The sequence below is a fragment of the Pongo pygmaeus genome, chromosome 10 (genome assembly GCF_028885625.2).
Source record: "Pongo pygmaeus isolate AG05252 chromosome 10, NHGRI_mPonPyg2-v2.0_pri, whole genome shotgun sequence".
NCBI lineage: Eukaryota > Metazoa > Chordata > Mammalia > Primates > Hominidae > Pongo > Pongo pygmaeus.
Genome location: NC_072383.2, coordinates 110,495,794 through 110,518,707, shown reverse-complemented (window position 1 = coordinate 110,518,707; position 22,914 = coordinate 110,495,794). Strand labels below are relative to the sequence as shown.

The 22,914-nt window shown below is 44.4% G+C and overlaps 1 protein-coding gene across 5 annotated transcripts in view; it reads right to left on the bottom strand.

Moving 5' to 3' along the window:
• Positions 1-352: 352 nt before the first annotated feature.
• Positions 353-22,914, bottom strand: part of MAPKAPK5 (MAPK activated protein kinase 5) — a 52,510-nt gene continuing 29,948 nt past the window's right edge. For 2 of the 5 annotated variants that reach the window (XM_054442170.2, XM_054442172.2), the window contains 7 exons: positions 14,905-14,985; positions 11,674-11,861; positions 9,390-9,510; positions 6,273-6,403; positions 5,887-6,002; positions 4,750-4,854; positions 1,478-1,926 (listed from right to left, as the gene is read on the bottom strand). In XM_054442170.2, the coding sequence (XP_054298145.1) occupies positions 1,832-1,926; positions 4,750-4,854; positions 5,887-6,002; positions 6,273-6,403; positions 9,390-9,510; positions 11,674-11,861; positions 14,905-14,985 (837 nt within the window). In that variant the 3' untranslated portion in view covers positions 1,478-1,831. Of the gene's footprint in view, positions 1,379-1,477; positions 1,927-4,749; positions 4,855-5,880; positions 6,003-6,272; positions 6,404-9,389; positions 9,511-11,673; positions 11,862-14,904; positions 14,986-22,914 lie in introns of those variants that run through there. The other 3 variants (XM_054442169.2, XM_054442171.2, XM_063647100.1) reach the window with 2 other exon arrangements.

Genomic DNA, 22,914 nt, shown 5'->3' with positions numbered 1-22,914 from the left:
TGATCGAAGAGAATGCGATGAGAAAAAACTGAAAAACAAATGACTATCCTCTCCCTCTGCTCTGCGAGCTGGAGTCTACCTGCCAGCTTTTCTATGTACCAACATAAGTACCCACCAAAAACTGCTTCACTCACACACACACACACACACGAAAATTGGTTTGTTATGGAAACCCATACGCACAACAGAAAACTAAAGAAGGACCTAGCCTTATTTTTCCTTCAAACAGCTGCTCTCGGGGCCAAAACCATGCTTCCTGAAAATGAAGGGTAATAAACAAGATAAATGCAGCCAGAGGATGCCAACACAAAACCCAGACAGACATATTACAGAGAAACAGGGCAGCCTTATGAAAAAAAAAAACCAAAACTGGATCATCTTACATAATAATCCAACAGTCCCACTTCAATTATATGTAAACTTCTCAGACAAATTATTCCAAAAACAGGACCAGAGGAAGAGGGAACAGAAATAAGGAGTGATGGAGCTGGTGAAGGCTGCAGGGAAGGGGAAAGGACAAAGCAGGACCTCCTGGAAGGGGAAAGGGAAGCTCTGGTTAAACATATAAAGAATAGGCCAGGCTTGGTGGTTCATGCCTGTAATCCCAGCACTTTGAGAGGCTGAAGCGGATGGTCAGGAGTTCGAGACCAGCCTGGCCAACATGGTGAAACCCTGTCTCTACTAAAAATACAAAAATTAGCCGGGCATGGTGGTGGGCGCCTGTAATCCCAACTACTTGGGAGGCTGAGGCAGGAGAATCACTTGAACCTGGGAGACAGGTTGCAGTGAGCCGAGATCATGCCATTGCACTCCACCCTGGGTGACAAGAGCAAGACTCCATCTCAAAACAAACAAACAAACATGTAAAGAATAAACCCGAGGCTGGGCACAGTGGCTCATGCCTGTAATCCCAGCACTTTGGGAGGCCGAGGCAGGCGGGTCACCTGAGGTCAGGAGTTCAAGACCAGCCTGGCCAACGTGGTAAAACCCTGTCTCTACTAAAAATACAAAAATTAGCCAGGCGTGGTGGCGGGCACCTGTAATCCTAGCTACTTGGGAGGCTGATGTGGGAGAATCACTGGAACCTGGGAGGCGGAGGTTGCAGTGAGCGGAGATAGTGCCACTGCACTCCAGCCTCCACTACAACAGCAAGACTCTGTCTCAAAAAAAAAAAAAAAAAGAATAAACCCAAAAGAAAACCCTGTTAGATTTAAGAAACACACCAGTACCCTTTAACAAATATGACAAAAAGGAAACGTTCCTGCTTTTCTCTTGGGAATTAGGGGCAGGAGAAATGAGGGCTCAGCTCCCTCTTCTTCCATCATGGAAGTTGGCTCCCCAAGCTCAAGTGTGCCTCCTGTGAGTTCCAGCAAGCAGTCTGCAATGACAGCCACAAAAATGTCTTGGCAGTAGAGCTAATCTAGCAATGGTGTGGAAAATAAACACACAGGGCAACTGAAACCAGAATCCAGAGTCCTTGATTCAACTGTTTACTAATCAGAAAGGTCGGTATAGTCGGTCCTTTTTCTACTGCTGGCAAGTGATTTTTGTACATTTTATTACAAGTAAAACAATATTGCTTGACAGCATCATCTGTCATCTTACAAATATACAACTACACAGTCCTAAAGTAACAGTATATCTCTAGAACTGAGCTTTTCTTAAAAACAAACAATAACTATACTGTTATTAAGTCCTGCACCCTAAATCTATACAGCAACTTTAATCAATGTGGAAATGAAATTATGATTTATTAATTTACATAAAATTACTTTATACATTAAAGAATAATTTTTCAAATTGTTAAAAAAAACAAAGTTTGAAGCTGTCATTATTGGGATTCATGGGACATGGTTTGCTCTTCTATCACCTGCTTCACAATTTCTGCCAGTTTTAGTCGATCTACTTTATCTGTGAATCCACGACCTGAAAGCCAAAAAAGAACAAGGTCAGTCCTCAAATTCTTTGAGAGGTGGCAGACTCTTGACAGAGACCCAATAAGGTCCACCTCACCAGTATCAAATTCACCCTCACCAGTGGAGGAACCACCCCCACCACTGATCAAAAGCAGTTCAGATCCCCCATTTTTCAGGTAGCAATTGTACAGTTCCACTAACCTGGCAGTAAAAATCCAAAGCTCACAACATACAAGCAAACCACAAAGAGAGACAAGATCTTTGTAATACATACAGCTGACAAAAGACTCATATCCAGAATATATAAAGAATTCCTATGTATCTATAAGAAAGACACAACTCAGTGAAAAAAAATGGGCAAAAGACTTGAATAGGTACTTCACAAAAGAGGAAATCTAACTGGCCCATGAACATCTAAAACGTACATCAGTACATTTTAAGGGTACATTTAAGGGTAATGCAAACTAAAACCACATTGCAATACCACCTACAAACTAACCAGGATAACGAAGATATTTTTAAAAGACAATAGCAACAGTTGGTGTGGACGTGAAGTAACCAGAACCCCCAAACACTGCTAGTGGGAGTTCATAAATTCACTTTGAAAAACTGGTAGCAGTACCCACTAAAGCCAGACAGATGAAGACCTCCATGAACCAGCAATTCTAATCCTATACACGTAAGATAAATGAGCTCATCAAAAGACATTCACAAGAGTATTCACCACAGCCCTTTTCTTAATTCCCCAAATCTGGAAATAATCCTAAAGTCCATTCAACAGTAGAATGGAGAAATATAGCACACATTCATACAGTGAAAATGAATGATCTGCTGCTACACACAACATGGATGGATGTCACAAATATAATGACTAAAATTTAACTGACTAAAAGAAGCCAGACATAAAAGGACACAGACTTGTCTGACTCCATTCACAAAGAATACAAAACCAGGCAAAATTAGGCTACAGTGCTAGAAATCAGAACTGTGATTACACTTGAATGGAGGGAGGGAGTGACTGGAAGAGGACGCATGTTCTACTACATGATCTAGGTGCTGGTTACAGAGGAGTGTTCACTTTGTGAAAATTCACTGAAGTCCATATTTCATATGTGATCACTTTTCTAAAATGACATATTTCAAGTTTTTTTTTCTTTTTCCTTTTTTTTTTTGAGATGGAGTCTCGCTCTGTTGCCCAGGCTGGAGTGCAGTGGTGTGATCTCAGCTCACTGCAACCTCCGCCTCCCGGGTTCAAGCGATTCTCCTGCCTCAGCCTCCTGAGTAGCTGGGACTACAGGTGCATGCCACCATGCCCGGCTAATTTTTTTTTTTTTTTTTTTTTTTTTTGTATTTTTAGTAGAGGTGGGGTTTCACTGTGTTAGCCACGATGGTCTTGATCTCCTGACCTCATGATCCGCCCACCTCGGCCTCCCAAAGTGTTGGGATTACATGTGTGACCCACCATGCCTGGCCCTCAAATTTTTCTTTAAAAAACTCCCAGGGAAGTGAATCTCCTCCAAGAATGGGAATGGCCAGGCTAGCACTTTAGATTTCTTATGGCATGTCTAAGAAACAAGAAGGCAGGCCAGGTGCAGTGGCTCACACCTGTAATCCCAGCACTTTGGGAGGCCAAGGTGGGTGGATCACTTGAGGTCAGGAGTTCGAGATGAGGCTGGCCAACATGGTGAAACCCCATCTCCACTAAAAAAAAAAATACAAAAATTAGCTGGGCATGGTGGTACGTGCCTGTAGTCCCAGTTCCTTGGGAGGCTGAGGTGGGAGAATCGCATGAGCCCAGGACGGGGAGGTTGCAGTAAGCCAAGATTGCACCACTGCACTCCAGTCTGGGCGACAGAGGGAGACTCCATCTCAAAAAAAAAAAAAAAAAAAAAAAAAAAACCCGGAAACAAGTGAGGCATTGAAATCATTGAAATCTTAAGTTTGCTCCCTTCCCTGAGCATCCTGTAGCATAAGTCTAGTACAATTTGCTCAACTGGAAAGACAATATTAAAATCAGTTCAAGCCAGGCACAGAGGCTCACGCCTGTAATCCCAGCACTTTGGGAGGCTGAGGCAGGTGGAACACTTGAGGCCAGGAGTTCAAGACCAGCCTGGCCAACATGGTGAAACCCCATCTCTACTAAAAATACAAAAATTAGCTGGGCATGGTGGCACTTGCCTATAGTCCCAGCTATTCGGGAGGCTGAGGCAGGAGAATCACTTGAACCCGGGAGGCATAGGTTGCAATGAGCCAAGATTGCGCCACTGCACTCCAGCCTGGGGGATAGAGTGAAACTCCGCCTCAAAAAAAACCAGGCAGTTCAAGAAATTCATCTCTACCTTATTTGCTTCGGGAAAAAAACTTAACTAGCAGTAGATTTGGCAAACTTTCTCCTCTTTCATGAAACAGCTCTTCTGTAAGCTAAGCAGATCAGCGGGATCAGCAGGGTGGACTCGCTGTCACTTTGTCCTTTCTCCCCTTCAGCATCTGTTGCTTCTTAATGACCTGGTCAATAGTCCTGGTATCTGAGAGGAGTTCTGAAATTTGGGTTTTTTTTTTTACCCAAGTGGTGTGTGATGGGGGCTTTCTAGTGTTGAATCTGCAATACACAATTCACTTGAACTCCGGAAAATAAGTGAAAGGGCCAGATATCCAGGTATGCCTGGGCAGTTAATGCCTAGCTAACCCCCATTCCACAATGCTCCACTCACTCTCCAGCCAGGCTCACTTCACTTCAAAACAGCCGCACCTCAGGCCCCAAAGAGATCCTATATGTTCTAAACATAATCACTTGTCTGCATTCCTGGGGAAGGGAGTTGATGAAGGCTCCTACCATTCCAGCTGAAGCTCTGCAGAGTATCTCTTAGGAGTTTGCATTCCCGGTTATACTTCCAAGCCTCCTGCATTACTTCATTCAGTTTCTCATCTTCATTCTCTCCTATTGGTAAGGATGAAGAGGAATTTGCATTTTTCCTGCAGCATCATGGGGTTTTAGTGTGAGAGATGGAAGGACGTGATGTCCAACTGATTGAAAAATGATGACTGAATGTGCAAAATTTCACCAGACAAGGGCTTTACTGCTAGTCCCTACATTATGTAGACCGCATCTGGCATTTGGACTCTTTTTTACTCTGACGTCTTTATACAAATCCACTGATGGCCCCAGAGTCTTAGCACCAGGGGATGGGAAATAGGCTGTGGCAGACTCTATTGCTGAACAAAAGACACCTTCAAAGACCAAAAAGTGGGAGAGTGGGCTACTTTCTCTCCCCTAAGCTCATTCTTACTTTAGAAAGCTATCTGAGGTACACTACATGAGTTCTCTTAAAACCCAAGGAATCTAGGGAGATAGACAGGTCAACCCAACTGTTTTCTGGCCTAGTACGTGAAGCATCTCATTTATCTGCTGAGAACAGCCCCTCACCCGCCGATGAGTGGAGAGAGAACATAACGAAAGAAAGCTCTCACTGCAAAGGACCCACGTGTAAGTCACTCTGCCCATGATATGAGTAGCAGCAGGAGCCACTTCTGAACTAGGGAGGTGTTCTCTTATTTATGAGCTAATGGCAGCCTTGCACTCTAAAGGCTCTGGAAATGGTAAACAGCCTTCAATGAGATTCAGACCCTACCCACATTTTCCATTCTCCATCCCCCAACCTGTGCCCTTGTTGTCAAACTAAGAAAACACAAAATTGCATGCTTGCACCTGACACTGCCAATTAAGTCTAAACTAGAAATTTCACAGAAACAAAGGAGGGGCAGAACTTAACCGCATTTCTGAGCTCCCACTGTCCAGTCTTTTTAGTGGGCATAGACTACCTTATATAATGTACTTTTCTTACAACACAAGATGAAACAGACAACCCGAAATTAAACCATTCCTTTTGCCATGTGCATGCATACACCCACCCACCCCTGCACACACACACTCACAGACACACAGAGGATTAGTAAATGGTGTGACCTTTACCAGCCTGGGGGAGAATACACTGAGCAATCACATCTCGGAGTTTTTCCAAGGCAACATTGGAATCTTCGGCTCCATTCTCATGGTCGTGGATATAGACACTGTCCTTTGGCTTGGTGCTTTAAGAGTTTGAGGGAGGGGTAATGACAACGTGAGACCCCAAAAACCAACTCTGGACAGATATTAACTCTAAACATAAGGCAACAGATGTATCAGAAAAATAACAATAGTGTCCAACTCCTGATACTATTTAAAGAGCTTATCCTCTCCACCCTCTTCAGTGGCTAAAGAAAGACCCCTAGCTGAGCAAGTTAAATTTCTTAAATTTCAGAACCCAGTACTTAGCCATTCCAGCCATGAAGAAGAATCAAAGAAATAAGCTCAGTTACCCAAGTAACTTCCTCTTCCGCAGAATGGGGTTGTTCACTGAGTGCAGGGGTTTGAGGCTGACTTTCAGATCCTGGATTCTCATGTTGGCCAACTGTTCTGCGTGAGCCTGCTGGATTCCTGCAACCACTGCCTGAATGCAAACACTGCCGTCAGTTTTTCATATTCATTGCTGGGCACCTAAAAAGCCAGTCTAAGAAAGTGGAAAGGAAAAGCTCAAAGTACTAAGAAGGTAATTTCACTCTTATGCTGAAGGAATATAAATATTTTGATAAGGCAGAGGACTCTTCCCCATGGATCAGCAGGAACCAGGAAACACCAGGCCAACCAAAGGTCACACAACAACTAGCCCTTCTTCCCTGGTGGGGGGACAGAAATGCGAGTAAGAAATACCAGCAGGACCCCCACTCACAGCCACTACTGAGGGGAAGTGTAAAGAGAGGCACATATGGACACCAGTGGAAAGGCTGGCAGGCTGCTGCCCAAGAAGCCTTGCAGACGGTATTGATTCACCTCAGCCCTGACGGCTCGGAGCCCTGACCATACCACATGCAGGGCATGGCCAAGGCTGAGGCCATGTGACCGAGGCCACAACCAGTCAAGTAATTTACAGTGAGAAATAGCTGTCATGGAGTCTGGAACTCTGGAAGTTTGTGCTTTTATGAACAGTGTATGATCTCACTACAGGCAGACCAAATCATCAGAAGGCTTCATAGGAATATGATCCCATTTTTGTATTTTTTTTTCCATTTTTGTACTTTAAAAGAAGGACAAAATGTGTGTGTGTGTGTGTGTGTGTGTGTATCACAGAAAACGATCAGGAAGTATACATCAAGCATAGATTACCTCACATCTGAGGGGTGTGACTGTGGCAAGGGAATGTAAGGGAACTTTTAACACTGCTGTACCACCTGAATTTTCACAACAAGAATTTCTTTGAGACAGAGTCTTGCTCTGTCTCCCAGGCTGGAGTACAGTGGTGCAATCTTGACTCACTGCAACCTCTGCTGCTGCCAGGTTCAAGCAATTATCCTGCCTCAACCTCCCGAGTAGCTAGGATTACAGGTGTGTGCCACCACGTCCGGCTAATTTTTGTATATTTAGCAGAGATGTGGTTTCACCATGTTAGCCAGGCTGGTCTCGAATTCCTGACCTCAAATGATCCGTCCACCTCAGCCTCCCAAAGTGCTGGGATTACAGATGTGAGCCACCGCGCCCAGCCAAAATTTGACAATTTTAAAAAGTAGTTCTGTGGTGAACATGAAATTAGATCAGGAAAAGTTGGAACTCATTTAAGGGCTCTGTATACTCAGCCAGCCCTGGCTATGCCTTTCTGCACCTTCACATCCACCTTATCAGTAACAACCTGACAGAAGAAGGTAACAGCTCAAAGTCATGAGCTTAGGCTCCTAGACAGTGCTTGGGTGGACAATGTTCTACACTTCCAAAGGTGACCATTCACATCCTCACCACGTTTTTTTGAAACAGTCTCACTCTGTCACCCAGGCTGGAGTGCAGTGGTGGATCTTGGCTCAATGCAACCTCCGCCTCCTAGGCTCAAATGATTCTTCTGCCTCAGCCTCCAAGTAGCTGGGATTACAGGTGCATGCCACCACGCCCAGCTAATTTTTGTATTTTCGGTAGAGATGGGGTTTCCTCATGTTGGCCAGGCTAGTCTCGAACTCTTGACCTCAAGTGATCTGCCCGCCTCAGCCTCTCAAACTGCGGGATTACAGGTGTGAGCCACCATGCCTGGCCTTATCTCCTCATTTTTAAGATCTTGAGTAATGCCACATTGTAACTTCTATGTGCTGACAACCAGGATCTAACTAATCCCTTTGGATTTTTGAATGACCAAACCATTTCTGGACTACAGGAAGACAACCACCCACAAATCAAAGAGAAGGCAGAGAACTGTACTTTCCAGTTCTCCTTTATCTTCCATGCTCCAGCTAAACTTAGAAAGAGACGTCTAACACTTCCACCCTACCCCTTCAAAGCTGTTAACACTCAAGTCTGTGTCACCGCTTTGAGCTCACAGCCACACTATGGTCCCACCCTACAAATCTCATTCATTTGAATGTTCCTCTGCCATCCCAAACAATATCTAAAACCTAAGAGACTCCCTCTCACCCAAACCAGCCTCCTTCCTAATCTGTCAGTTATCACCAGATATGCCACAACTGTCCCCTTATATCTAGTCTATCACGAAAAACTGTAGAAATTTTTCTTCAAAAATATTTAGCCTGTTAATTCACCTCTACTCTGCTCCCACAGCCACCCCCGACTTCTAGATTACTGCAGAAGTATTAGGCTGGCAAGTCTGCGAGTCGCCAAGTCTGACTATCTCTAAATAGCTTCCTAGTGGCAAATCTCTTCTCAAAAAGCTACCATGGCCTCTCAGTTGCATCCCACTAAGACTTAAACCCCTCTGTCCACTTGCAAAGCCTGGCCCTGCCACACCGATCTCATTAACTTCCCATTAGTGAGGCCAAATTATTTTTCCCGAGGATGTATTTGCATGTGTTTTTTTGCTTATGCTGTTCGCCACGCATGGCCATTTACACTGTCTACTCAAATTCTTCAAGGACAGCGCATGCCCGAACATGAGAAAGAACTCAGATGCTTCAACACAGAAGACAGTTAATACATGTGAGGGGTTTTGCCTTCTCTTTGGGCAAATTACATCCCTTCAAAGATGTGCTCTTTTTCTGAATTCCCACAGCATTCACAGAAAAGTTAACATGCAAAGCTCTGATATCTGAAATGTTCCCTCTTTGTTTCATGTTTATTGGCCTTGCCTTCCCAGCCAGTCTTGTTTAAACCCCTTGGGGAAAGGGAGGGTATCTTAAACTGTTCTGTGCCCGCAGCCCTGTAGCAGAAATATGGAGGCTATTCCTTTGAGTGCTCCCTTAGTTTATATTCATCAGGCCTTGATTTGGTCTTTTACCGAAAGCAGTTCCTTATTTTGGATCCTGACTCTCAGGAAACCAGAGATGTTTCTCTGGGAAGGATCGTATACTCTGCACTGTTCTGCCTTTAACCCCTCACTGAGCCAAGCCCCAGCATTCCTTCCCAACACAGTCTTTTCAGTCAACAAAGTAAACATCATTCAAAACCTTGTCCATCATCAGCTGAGCAGAAGGCAGCACATTATCCAGGGCCTCGGTGGAATTGAGCCAGGGGTGGTCCAGCACTCCCTCGATGGTGAGTCTCTCCTCCGGTTTGACCTTCAGGAGCCTGTGGAGAAAACACCGACAGGGCTGCCATGCACAGTTGCTACCAAAAGGCCATAGGAAGTTCCTGGACCTGGCTCTAAACAGCTCTGGTTGCTTCTGACTTCTGCAAGCCTGGGCTTTCCACCTGCAAAGCACAGGTGGGATTCTAGTCTCCAACCACTTGTAGGGGTACTATGGCTTGAGGCAGTCCTTTCTATACTGGAAAAAGTGAGATTAAAATGGTAGAAAAGGGCTTAATCCAGTGATACTTTTGAGTTCTAGGGTTTAATAAGGTAATCCTACATATGGCTTATAGTTCCTCACACCTTGAATCTCCATACTGAGGTTTCTAGGACAATGGGATTTAACTTCCAAAAGGAACTCAGAGTGCTCTTTTTGGCTGATGGTGGCTGCAGAATTAGTTGAAGGGTCATGAGGTTCTGGAAAAGCAGGTTGCTACCCAATATAAAACTCTTAGATGTCACCATATGGCAGGACATGAGCCCATTATTTCACAGACATTCAAAAGCTAAAAACCTAGAGTCTCTGAGACGGGGATGGCATTTCCTTCTAAGCCCAGGGTGTTGCTTCTGTGCTGTCTGCCTTCAGATCATGCTTCTTTCCGTCTTGTTCATTCCCACTGATGTGGTTCCTAGCTCATCTCAGCCCATTCCCTCCTTCCAACTCCATCTCTCATTACAAATGTCAGGACAACATGCCTAACTGCTCCTTCAGCTTGTCTGCCACCTTCTTCTGGATCATTCTGAACAGATGGCTTCAGATTCTAAAGAAAGGATTATCTGGAAGATCCCAAAACCAAAAAGATAATCAGTGTTGCTCTAGGGACAGGAAATGTATTCTATAGAAAACTGGCAAAGAACTACTTACAGGACATTGAGGTTTTGGTCAAATAGCTGGGAATACAGCAAGGAAATAGCATGTCAAGACAGATGGTGATTTAATCATTGCACCCACGTTTCTAAAAACTTGTACTTGTCTATTTTAGAAAACGGTCCCTCTTTATAGCACACAGAACCTGCCCCCAACCCCCACCCTCTAATCAACAGGACAAGCTTACTTTTGAAAGGGAGTAATTTCCACGTAGAAATGGCTGTACTGTCGGGAGACAGCTCCCAGGTGTTGCCCCTAAACACGTACCTTCATCCCATTACAGAGGAAGAAACTGAGACCAACAAGGGAGACACTGCTCAGTGAAGACCCAGCAGCGGGAAGACAGGAGCAGTGCCTAAGTCCATGGGCACCCAGCCTCCCACACAGGTGGGCACAAAAAACAAACATATTCGAATTTAGGCCTGACTTCTTACCTAGTCCTCCAGCTACTAAAAGACTCTGAATATCAACTCTCCCTCATCCACTCACTAGCCCTAATTCTGACTAAATCTTCTCATCTTAAGATATGCCAGAGCGGCTGGGTGCGGTGGCTCACGCCTGTAATCCCAGCACTTGGGAAGGCCGAGGCGGGCAGATCGCTTGAGATCAGTAGTTTGAGACCAGCCTGGCCAACATGGTCAAACCCCATCTCTACTTAAAATACAAAAATGAGCTGGGCATGTTAGCGGGCGCCTGTAATCCCAGCTAATGCAGAGGCTGAGGCAGGAGAATCATTTGAACCCAGGAGGCGGAGGTTGCAGTGAGCCAAGATTGTACCACTGCACTCCACCCTGGGCAACAGAGTGAGACTCCGTCTCAAAAAAAAGGTATGTAAGAGCAACCAACTGGCAGCGCGAAGGTGAAGGGTGGAGTGCAGGCCTGACAAACCCACATGCCCACAGCATCCAAGGATGCTGTTTGTCATCTCAGCACCTAGTTCACCTCCTGGCATTGTATCTGTTCCAAATGACATGCCAGCTCACACGTAAGAAGGACAGCACACCAGGTTTATAATTTAGGGTCTTGAATTAATGTGCACAGACTGCCTATGGAGGGACCTGGGTTCACACCCTGGGGACAAAGTCTAGGGATGCAACAGGAGGGAGGAAAGCTTCATTCGCACCAAGGTGTGGACACTGAGAACAGTCACCTCAGGATCCAGAGAGATTTCTGTGATATTAAAACGGGGAGGAGCCTGCCTAGGAAACCAATGCCTTTTCTCTACCCACATTCCCTTGAGCTCCACCACCTGGAGGCCTCCTTGGCCTCCCTGCCCAGCAGCCCGTGAACTCACTTCCTCACAACATCTTTGGCCATCTCTGAGATCTGACTCCACTCTTCCTCTGGGAACTCAAAACTGCCTGTCATGATCTTTCTTCGCATATCCTTTGGGATAGTCCGGCTGTGGTGTTTGGAGTAAAAAGGAGGGTATCCGCACAGCATCACATAGATAATCACCCCTAGGGACCACAAGTCACAGCTCTGAAAGCAAAAAAGAAAATGGTCACTCACAGCAGAAGCAGAGCCCCCAAATAAACACCCCATGACAGGCTCAGGAATAGCCCCTGCAATATATAGGCCGATATAAACTAGAGTCACTTAACAGAGACTAGGAAAGCTGAAGGAAGTCTTAGGAGAACTAGTCTTTATCTCCATATTTTCTTTCTTTCTTTCTTTTTTTTCCTTTGAGACAGAGTCTTGCTCTGTTGCCCAGGCTGGAGTGCGGTGGCGTAATCTCAGCTCACTGCAACCTCCGCTTCCCAGGTTCAAGCGATTCCTCCTGCCTCAGCCTCCTGAGTAGCTGGGATTACAGGCGTGTGCCACCACGCCGCCTGGCTAATTTTTGTATTTTTTTTTTTTAGTAGAGACAGGCTTTCACCATGTTGGTCAGGTTGGTCTCCAACTCCTGACCTTGTGATCTGCCCGCCTCGGCCTCCCAAAGTGCTGGGATTACAGGCGTGAGTCACCACACCTGGCCTCTCTCCATATTTTCAATAAGCTACCAATACTACATACATGCATCCCATCATACAAAGCCAGTCTGGGATAAAATGTACAGGTACTTTCATTCTCACTCTTTAGGCCCAAGCACCTATCTGATCCCTGTGTACAGGTATAGGACGCTTTGCCCCAGCCAGAAAAGAAATAAATATAAACCAGCTGGTTGTGAAACCTCTATGTAGAAACAAAGCAACTAAGAGACAGGTAGGCTCACCTACAGTACAGCACAGGCCACTTCATAAAGGCCCAAAGCAGTTTGACACAGATCATGGAGAGGACTGGAGGGAAGAACAGAAGGTCTAAATGCATTCCTTTGACCATGAAGGACTCACTAGGTCCATTTGCAAGCTCTTACACCATTCTGGGGGAAGATACTGTGAAAAAAAGAAAACTGCTACCAACTACCATGTCTGCAGGTAGTAAGGTGACTCCATGGCCTATAAAGAAAGGACTCCTATTTTAGTTAAATGCAGCTCCATTTGCTTTGAAAACTGGGTTTGCAGAAGCTTCAATTCAAGCCTTTCTTGAACAGCGAGATAAAAGAGGTGCCTGCCTAAGATGGCAGCCCAGTGAGCCTGCCACTGGGGCCCCACACTCCCCCTCACACCACAGCTGTGTGGTGCTCTGCACAAAGGCTGAATAATGGGGTGTCTCAGGTACTCTCGCCTGTGTTTTCTTTTTTTGAGACGGAGTCTCGCTCTGTCGCCAGGTTGGAGTGCAGTGGCGCGATCTCAGCTCACTGCAACCACTGCCTCCTGGGTTCAAGCGATTCTCATGCCTCAGTCTCCCAAGTAGCTGGGACTACAGGCAGCCGCCACCACACCCGGCTAATTTTTTGTATTTTTAGTAGAGACGAGGTTTCATCATGTTGGCCAGGATGGTCTCGATCTCCTGACCTCATGATCCGCCCACCTCAGCCTCCCAAAGTGCTGGGATTACAGGCGTGGGCCACTGCGCCAGGCCTGCCCATGTTTTCACATTATACTAGTAGATATTTGTGGATGACACAGCCCATGCTGTAGAACAGAATCACAGAATAAAATTACAGGGGTGGAAAGGGACCTTCAATCCCTCACTTTCCAGAAAGGGAACTAATACTGCAGAGATCATGTCACTCTCAGGTCCTCTGTCAAGAGTGAAACCAAGTGACCTCACCAATGTCACACAGATTAAGAGTAGTGGAGCCACAGCGAGTGTCCCAGCCTACTGCCTTTTTACCATTCTCAGCCCCTTCTGTCATCTATATCTAGCCTCAAGTCCCCAAGTAGCATCTTTTTTCTGATCTACTTGCTCAGTGACTCCAGGGCCTATTTCTAGAGGCCCTAAACCTCTTGTGCTTTAGAACAGATAGGATTGGCTGGGCGTGGTGGCTTACGCCTGTAATCCCAGCTCTTTGGGAGGCCGAGGCGAGTGGATCACCTGAGGTTAGGAATTCAGGACCAACCTGGCCAACTTGGTGAAACCTCGTCTCTCCTAAAAATACAAAACATTAGCCAGGCGTGGTGGCAGGCGCCTGTAATCCCAGCTACTTGGGAGGCTGAGGCAAGAGAATTGCTTGAACCCGGGAGGCAGAGGTTGCAGTGAGCCGAGATTGTGCCACTGCACTCCAGCCTGGGCGACAGGGCGAGACTCTGTCTCAAAAGAAAAAAAAAGAACAGACAGGATCAATATATGGGCTACAGGCTGGGTGCGGTGGCTCACACCTGTAATCCCAGCACTTTGGGAGGCCGAGGCGGGTGGATCACTTGAGGTCAGGAGTTTGAGATCAGCTTGGCCAACATGGAGAAACCCCGACTCTACTAAAAATACAAAAATTAGCTGAGTGTGGTGGCATGCACCTATCATCTCAGCTACCTGGGAGGCTGAGGCAAAATCGTTTGAGCACAGGAGGTAGAGGTTGCAGTGAGCTGAGATCACACCACTGTACTCCAGCTTGGGCAACAGAGTGAGACTCTGTCTCAAAAAAACAACAAAAGAAATGTGGGCTACAGATTAAGAACCATAATATTACCAAGTAACACTTAGGAGCCCTTGTTATGTGTATCAGATACTGTTCTAAGCTGGGTATTTTATGGGGTAAGAAAGAATGGTGCCATAAATGACCACAAAGTGTTCTCTAGTGTCTGTGTCTCAGAAATGGCCTCCACCTCAAAAACACAAGCCAACCATATCTTTTCAGTGTGGCCAGTGGACCATATGGACAGTCAAAAAAATAACCTGATTGATGATCACAGTCCCTAATTACCGCTGCAAAAGCTAATTGGGTACAAACTTTATTTGATATTTCATTAAACAAAAACTTGAATTCCAAATACTTTTCTGCAAGTCTGGCTGAATCTTATCTGATATTTCATCAAACAAAAACTTGAATTCCAAATACTTTTCTGCGAGTCTGGCTGCTTCTTTGGGGCAGGAATATTAAGGGTTGAGAAAGGAATTGGCCACACTCCCAGAGGGCCACAAACACCTCACTAAAGGAGAGGGGCTGCATCTGTCAAATGAAGAGAAATATCTCTTCCTGTACCTTGTTGTAAGTGTAGGGCGTCGGTGAGGTAGGTATGATGCCAGATTTCTCCTTCTGATGCCTTCTTTGTGCCTCCAGTACCTGTCAAGAGTCAGACCAAAGGGGACCATTTAATGAAAATCACACCACCGATAATCTGCCTTGAGGCAGGCTACTATAAGACTGAAGGAGGTAAACAACTGGCAATCAGCCATCAAAAAAAAACTCCACATAAACACTACACTTCCAAAAACGTTTTTTTCTTACAACCAGTAATTTATCCATCAGCCAAGGAAATACTCAGGTCAAGGACATGAAAATGAAGTTCCTAGAGGAGATTCATCTCTTCTTCCTGCCCATCAAGGAGTCTGAGATCACTGACTTTTTCCTGGGGATAGCCCTTATGCCTATGCAAAAGCAGATCTGTCCAGCAGATGAGCTTCAAGCCATCTGTTACCATCAGGGACTATGACAGTCATGTCAGTCTAGGTGTTAAGTGCTCCAAGGAGGTAGCCACTGCCACCGTGAGACCATTATCCTGGCCAACCTCTCTAATGTCCCATGAGGAGGGACTCCAGAGGGGGGCACAACATTAGCAGCGCCACACTGTTCCTTGAAAAGTCACAGGATGCTGAGGCTCTGTGCAAGGGGACTTCATCCCACACCCCGACCTACTTGATACTGTCTCAGCCCCTGTGCCCATGAAGCTGGGGCGGATGGGATACAACTGCTACCGCTTAGCCAGGGGCTGCAGTGCCATCTTGGGCAACTTTGCAAAGGCCATCTTCCGTGCCACCTCTAAGACCTGCAGCTATCTCACCTAACAGAAATTCACTGACCATCTTACAAAAACCTACACTAGGCTGGGTGCAGTGGCTCACACCTGTAATCCCAGCACTTTGGGAAGCCAAGGCAGGCAGATCATGAGGTCAGGAGTTCAAGACCAGCCTGGCCAACATGGTGAAACCCCATCTCTATTAAAAATACAAACATTAGACGGGCATGGTGGTGGGCGCCTGTAATCCCAACTACTTGGGAGGCTGAGGCAGAAGAATCACTTGAACCCGGGAGGTGGAGGTTGTGGCGAGCCAAGATTGAGCCATTGCACTCCAGCCTGGGCAACAAGAGCAAAATCCCATCTCAAAAAAAAAAAAAAAAAAAAAAAAAACCTACTCTAAAGTTTCCATGCAGAGGACCTGGGCTCTAACCACGACCACCATATAGAGTTTTTACACAAGAACAACAAAGTGAGTTAATTAAACCTGAAAAATAAAACACCATTCACAACAGCAGAAAAAATATTAAGCATTAAGAATAAATCTCACAAAGATGTGAGAGACCTATAAACTGACTACATAATATTGCTGAACAAAATTATGAGACAAACATGAATGGAGTGATATAGCTTGCTCATAGGTCAGAAGACTCAATATCACAAAAATCTCAGCACTCCCACATTGAATGATAGCTCTAAAACAACCCCAGTCAAAACCCCCAGTAGGCTTTTTAATAAAAATCAACAGCTGACTGTAAAGTTCACATGGAAATGCAAGGAAGTCAGAATAGCAAAAACAACTTTGAAAATGAAGAACAAAGGTGGAGGGCCAACGCTACCTGATTTCAAGAATTATTATAAGGCTACAGTAATCAAGACACTGTGGTATTGGGGTAAAGATAGAAAAAGAGATCAATGGAATAGAATAAAAAGTCCAAAAATAAATTCACACATATATGTTCAATGATTTTTGACAAAGGCTCAAAAGCAATGCCGCAGAGAAAAGATAGCCTTTTTCATGAATGGCTGCTTCTGAGGGTGGGGCTTAAAAGATAAAAATTAAGGCCGGGCACGGTGGCTCACGTCTGTAATCCCAGCACTTTGGGAGGCCAAGGCAGGTGGATCACGAGGTCAGGAGATCGAGACCATCCTGGCTAACACGGTGAAACCCCGTCTCTACTAAAAATACAAAAAATTAGCCGGGCGTGGTGGCAGGTGCCTGTAGTCCCTGCTACTCGGGAGGCTGAGGCAGGAGAATCGCTTGAACCCTGGAGGCAGAGGTTGCAGTGAGCTGAGATCCGCCACTGCACTCCAACTTGGTGACAGAGCGAGACTCCATCTCAAAATAAATAAATAAATAAATAAATAATAAATAAACAGAACAACAAATGGTGCTGGAACAACTGGATATCCAAATGCTAAAAGTGAACTTGGATCCATACCTCATGCATTATATAAAAATTGACTCAACATGGATCACAGACCTAAATGTAAAACCTAACACTATATAAAACTTCTAGAAGAAAACACAGGAGACTGATCTTGGGTTAGACAAAGATTTTCAACATAGGAAACCAAAAGCACAGGCCTTAAAAAAGTTTTCTGATAAACTGGCATTCATGAAAATTAGAATTTTCTGCTCCTCAAAAGACACTGTTAAAAGAATGAAAAGATAAGCCACAGACTGGGAGAAAATCTTTGCAAAGCACAGATTTAATGAAAGATTCATATCCATCTCTTGACAACCTGGGAGAGTTTAAAAAAAAAAAAAAAAAGAGTCAGAGTCAGTTGGACGTGGTAGATCATGCCTGTAATCCCAGCAAGTTAGGAGGCTGAGGCAGGAGGATCACTTGAGCCCAGAAGTTCGAGACTAGCCTGGACAATGTGGTGAGGCCCCATCTCTTAAAAAAAAAAAAAAAAAATTTCTTAATTAGCCAGATGTGGTGGCATATGCCTATGGTCCCAGCTCCTAAGGAGGCTGAGGTGGGAGGATCGCTTGAGCCCAGGAGGTTGAGGCTACAGTGAGTCGTGATTGTGCCACTGCATTCCAGCCTGGGTGGCAGAGCAAGACCCTGTCTCCAACAAAAAAAAAGAAAGAAAGGAATTCATATTTAAAATATACAAAGAACTCTCAAATTCAATAATAAGAAAATAAACAACCCAATTTTGTAAATACAGAAAAGGTCTGAACAGACACTTCCCAAAGAAAATATACAGAAGGCAGGTGCACACACAAATGTGTACACAAAAGAAAAGATGGCAGACATCATTACTCATTAGGGAATGCAAATTAAAACTACAAAGAAATACCACTACTTATCCACTAAAATGGCCAAAATGAAAAAGACTGACCATACCAAATGCAGGTGAAAATGTAGAAGACCTGAAACTTTCATACACTGCATTAAAAAAATGAGCAAATGGAGTCATTTGTAGGCCAGAAATATTAAAGAAAAAAAATAGGCTGGGCATGGTGGCTTACGCCTGTAATACCAGCACTTTGGGAGGTCAAGGCGAGTGGATCACCTGAGGTTAGGAGTTCAAGACCAACCTGAACAACATGGCGAAACCCCGTCTCTACTAAAAATACAAAAAATTAGCCGGGCGTGGTGGCACATGTCTTTAATCCCAGCTACTCGGGAGGCTGAGGAAGTAGAATCACTTGAACCCGGGAGGTGGAGGTTGCAGTGAGCCGAGATCATGCTACTGCACTCCAGCTTGTGCCGGGAGCAAGACTCCATCTCAAAAAAAAAAAAAAAATTAAAATTAAAACCACAATGAAATATTACCTCACACCTTTTACAGTGGCTATTAAAAAAGATAAAAGATAACAAGTGTTAATAATGATGTGGAAAAAAGGGAGCCTTTGTACACTGTAAGAATGTGTATTAGTATGACCACTATGGAAAACAGTGGGAAGGTTCCTAAAAAAATTAAAACTAGAAATACCTTATCATCCAGCAGTGCCACTACTGAGTATATATCAGTAGGGAAGAAGGGAAGGGAAAGCAGAAAGAAAAAAAAGGATGAAAGAAAAGGAAAAAAGGATGAAAATACAAAAGATCAGAACTCCAGTTCCCTGTACAGTCTAATATATGTCATTGATTGGAAGTCTCAGAAAGCAAGTAGAGGAGTAGAAAAATCGTTGAAGAGATGATGTCTGAAAAATTCCCTAATTTTTATTTGATATGGTGTTCATTTGATAAACACCATAAACCAACAGATCCCAGGAGCTCAAGAGATCCCTGGCAGGAAAAACAAAGGAACAAGAATGCACACATAATCAAACTGTTGGGACTTTTTTTTTTAACTTTTATTTTGGGTTCAGGGGTACATGTGCGTTATACATGTTAATTATATAGGTGAACTGCAGTGGTTTCACAGGGGTTTGGTATACAGATTATTTTGTCACCCAGGTTTTACATAAGCATAGTACCACATAGGTAGTTTTTTGATCCTCACCCTCCTTCCACCCAAATTGTTGGGATTTCTGTTTCTGCTAGGATATAGAAAGCTGGAAAGTGTCAAAGATAAATTATAAAATCATCTTTTTTTTTGAGATGGAGTCTCGCTCTGTCACCAGGCTGGAGTGCAATGGCTCAATCTTTGCTCACTGCAACCTCCACCTCCTAGGTTCAAGCAATTCTCCTGCCTCAGCCTCCCGAGAAGCTGGGATTACAGGTGGCTGCCACCACACCCGACTAATATTTTGTCTTTTTAGTAGAGACGGGGTTTCACCATGTTCGCCAGGCTAGTCTTGAACCCCTGACCTCAAGTGATCCGCCCCCCTCAGCCTCCCAAAGTGTTGGGATTACAGGCATAAGCCACTGCGCCCGGCCCATCACTTTTTTTGAACCCATCAAGGATCAGGTCTCAGGGCAACCAATTATTCTGAAATCTTTAAGTCAGGCCCTTCCAAGGAGAGATGGGGAGTGAAAGCTGGCTCACCTATGGCAGAGCCCAGGAGGAAGTGATATCACATGCCATTTGGGTAAAAAGAATTCAGGGAGGTTTTTAACAAACTGCTAAAGGCAAAATGTGGGCTGGGATAAGAGTACAGACCCTCTAGGAGCCATAGAAACAAGGAAGACTCATGCCTGCTCCCATGCTCTTCTGCACAGACTTCCACCAGATGTTCATGAGACTCAAGAACACAGGTCCTGCCCAACAGCAGAGAAACATACCTCTCGGTCCCCCACTGCCATCTCCCTTTCTGCGGGCTTGCAGGGAGCAAGCAGTAACTGACAGCAATCTATTGCTAAGGGGGGGCCAAGACTGTAAAGAGAGATCCCCTCTGAGGTACAGGTGCACTAGCAAGGCCAAGACTGAGGGTAGAAGTGGAATATCTAAAAAAAAAATTTTTTTTAAGTAAAAAAAAAATGGCATTTCAGACCCCACCTAACCATAAGGTAACAAAACAGGAATCCCATGCCTCTGAGGCACTGAAGACAACCATAGCAACAACAAAACTCACACTCAGCTCAACTTTTGAGTAGACTGATTTAACCCTCAAACCCAACACTAAAGGCCGAGCAACAGAAGAGGCATGCCCACTTTTAGGCTCTCAAAAAAGAAAAAGAAAAAAAAGAAAATCCTAATAAATCTACAAAAAATTTACTAGATTTAATAAATGAATTTAGCAAGGTCCCAAGACACAAAGTCAATATACAAAAATCACTAGTATGGGCCGGGTACAGTGGCTCATGCCTGTAATCTCAGCACTTTGGGAGGCCAAGGTGGGCGGATCATGAGGTCAGGAGATTGAAACCATCCTGGCTAACAAGGTGAAACCCCATCTCTACTAAAAATATGAAAAAAAATTAGCCGGGCGTGGTGGCGGGCGCCTGTAGTCCCAGCTACTCAGGAGGCTGAGGAAGGAGAATCACTTGAACCTGGGAGGCGGAGATTGCAGTCAGCAGAGATCGCGCCACTGCACTCCAGCCTGAGCAACAGAGCAAGACTCCATCTCCAAAAAAAAGTCACTAGTATGGCTGGGGGCAGTGGCTCACACCTGTAATTCCAATACTTTGGGAGGCCAAAGCGGATGTATTACCTGAGGTCAGGAGTTCGAGACCAGCCTGGCCAACATGGTGAAACCCTGTCTCTACTAAAAATATAAAAATTAGCCAGGTGTGGTGGCGGGCACCCGTCATCCCAGAGGCTGAGACAGAAGAATTGCTTGAACCCGGGAGGCAGAGGTTGCAGTGAGCTGAGATTGCACCACTGCACTCCAGCCTGGGCAACAAAGAGCGAAATTCCATCTCAAAAAAAAAACCCAAAACAAACAAAAAAAACACTAGTATTTCTATAAACTAGTTACAATTAGAAAAGGAATTTTTTTTTTTTTTTTTGAGACGCAGTTTCACTCTAGTCACCCAGGCTGGAGTGCAATGGCATGATCTCAACTAACTGCAGCCTCCATCTCCCGGGTTCAAGAGATTCTCCTGCCTCACCCTCCCAAGTAGATGAGATTACAGGCACCGGCCACTACGCCCAGCAAATTTTTGTATTTTTAGTAAAGATGGGGTTTCACCATGGCAGCCAGGCTGGTCTCGAACTCCTGACCTCAGGTGATCCACCTGCCTCAGCCTCCCAAAGTGCTGGGATAACAGGTGTGAGCCACCCCGCCCAGCTGAAATGTTTTACAATATCATTTCCAATAGCATCCAAAAACAAAATTTAAGGATAAATTTAAGAAAATATGTGCAAGACCTGTAACATTAAGAAGCATAAACATTTTTGAGAAAAATTAAAGACCTAAATAGAGAGATATATACCTTGTTCATCGATTGGGAGACTTTTATATTGTTAAGACATCAATTCTCTCCAAATTCATCTATAGATTAAATACAATCCCAGTCAAATCCCAGGAGGCTTTTCTGTTATACAGAAGTGAATTCTAAAATGTAGAGAAATGCAAAGGATCTAGAATAGCCAAAACAATTTTGAAAAAGAATGAATCTGAAGTCAAGATATAATATGAAGCTACAATAATGTAGATGCTCTTGCTATAGACACATACATATATTTAACAAACAGAATAGAATCCAGAAAAGACCAACAGATATATGGCCAGCTGGTTTTCAACAAAACTGCAATTCAGGCCAGGCGCAGTGGCTCATGCCTGTAATCCCAGCACTTTGGGAGGCCGAGGCAGGCAGATGACGAGGTCAAGAGATCAAGACCATCCTGGCCAATATGGTGAAACCCCATCTCTACTAAAAATACAAAAAATTAGCTGGGCATCGTGGCGGGCTCCTGTAATCCCAGCTACTTGGGAGGCTGAGGCAGGAGAATTGCTTGAACCTGGGAGGCGGAGGTTGCAGTGAGTCGAGATCGCGCCACAGCAGCACTCCAGCCTGGGCAAAAAGAGTGAAACTCCGTCTCAAACAAAACAAAACAAAACAAAACGAAAAAAAACTGCAATTCAATGATGCAATCCTTTTACAAATCCTTTTACAAATAATGATTTGTAAAAAACATTTTACCAATGATGCTGCAACAACTTGACACCCTTAAGGGGGAAAAAAAGAACCTGGTCTCTCATTTCATACATACACAAACTCAAATGAATTACAGACCCAAATGTAAAAGCTAAAGCTATAACCTCTTATAAGAAAACATCAGAGAAAATATTTATGCTTGTGGATCTTAGGAACAATTAAAAAAAAAAAAGGTGAAATAGACTTCATTAAAATTCAAAACTTCTGCTATTCAAAGGCCATTAAGAAAATTAAAAGGCAAGTCACAGACTGAGATAAATATTCATGATATATATATGGAAGGCAGAATAATGGGCCCCCCAAGATGTCCATGTTATAATCCCTGGGATTATGTTACCTTGTATTGCAGAATAATTAAGAATCTTAAAATGGGGAGTTATCCAGGTAAGGCCAATGTGATCAGTAGGGTCCTTACAAGAGGCAGGCAAGAGGGTCAAAGTCATAGAGAGAGACATTCATTGGAAGATGCTATGCTACTGGCTTTGATGATGAAGGAAGAGGCTACAAGCCAAATAATGTAGGCAGCCTCTAGAAGCTGGAAAAGGCAAGAAATGCCTCCAAAAGGAACACAGCCCTGCTGACACCTTGATTATAGCACTGAGTACCATTTCAGACTTCTTATTTCCAGAAGTATAAGATAATACATTTCTGTTGTTTCTATCTACTAAGTTTGTGGCAATATGTTACAGTAGCAGTAAGAATATAACATACATATGGCAAAGAACCTGTGTCCAGAATATTTTAAAATTCTTA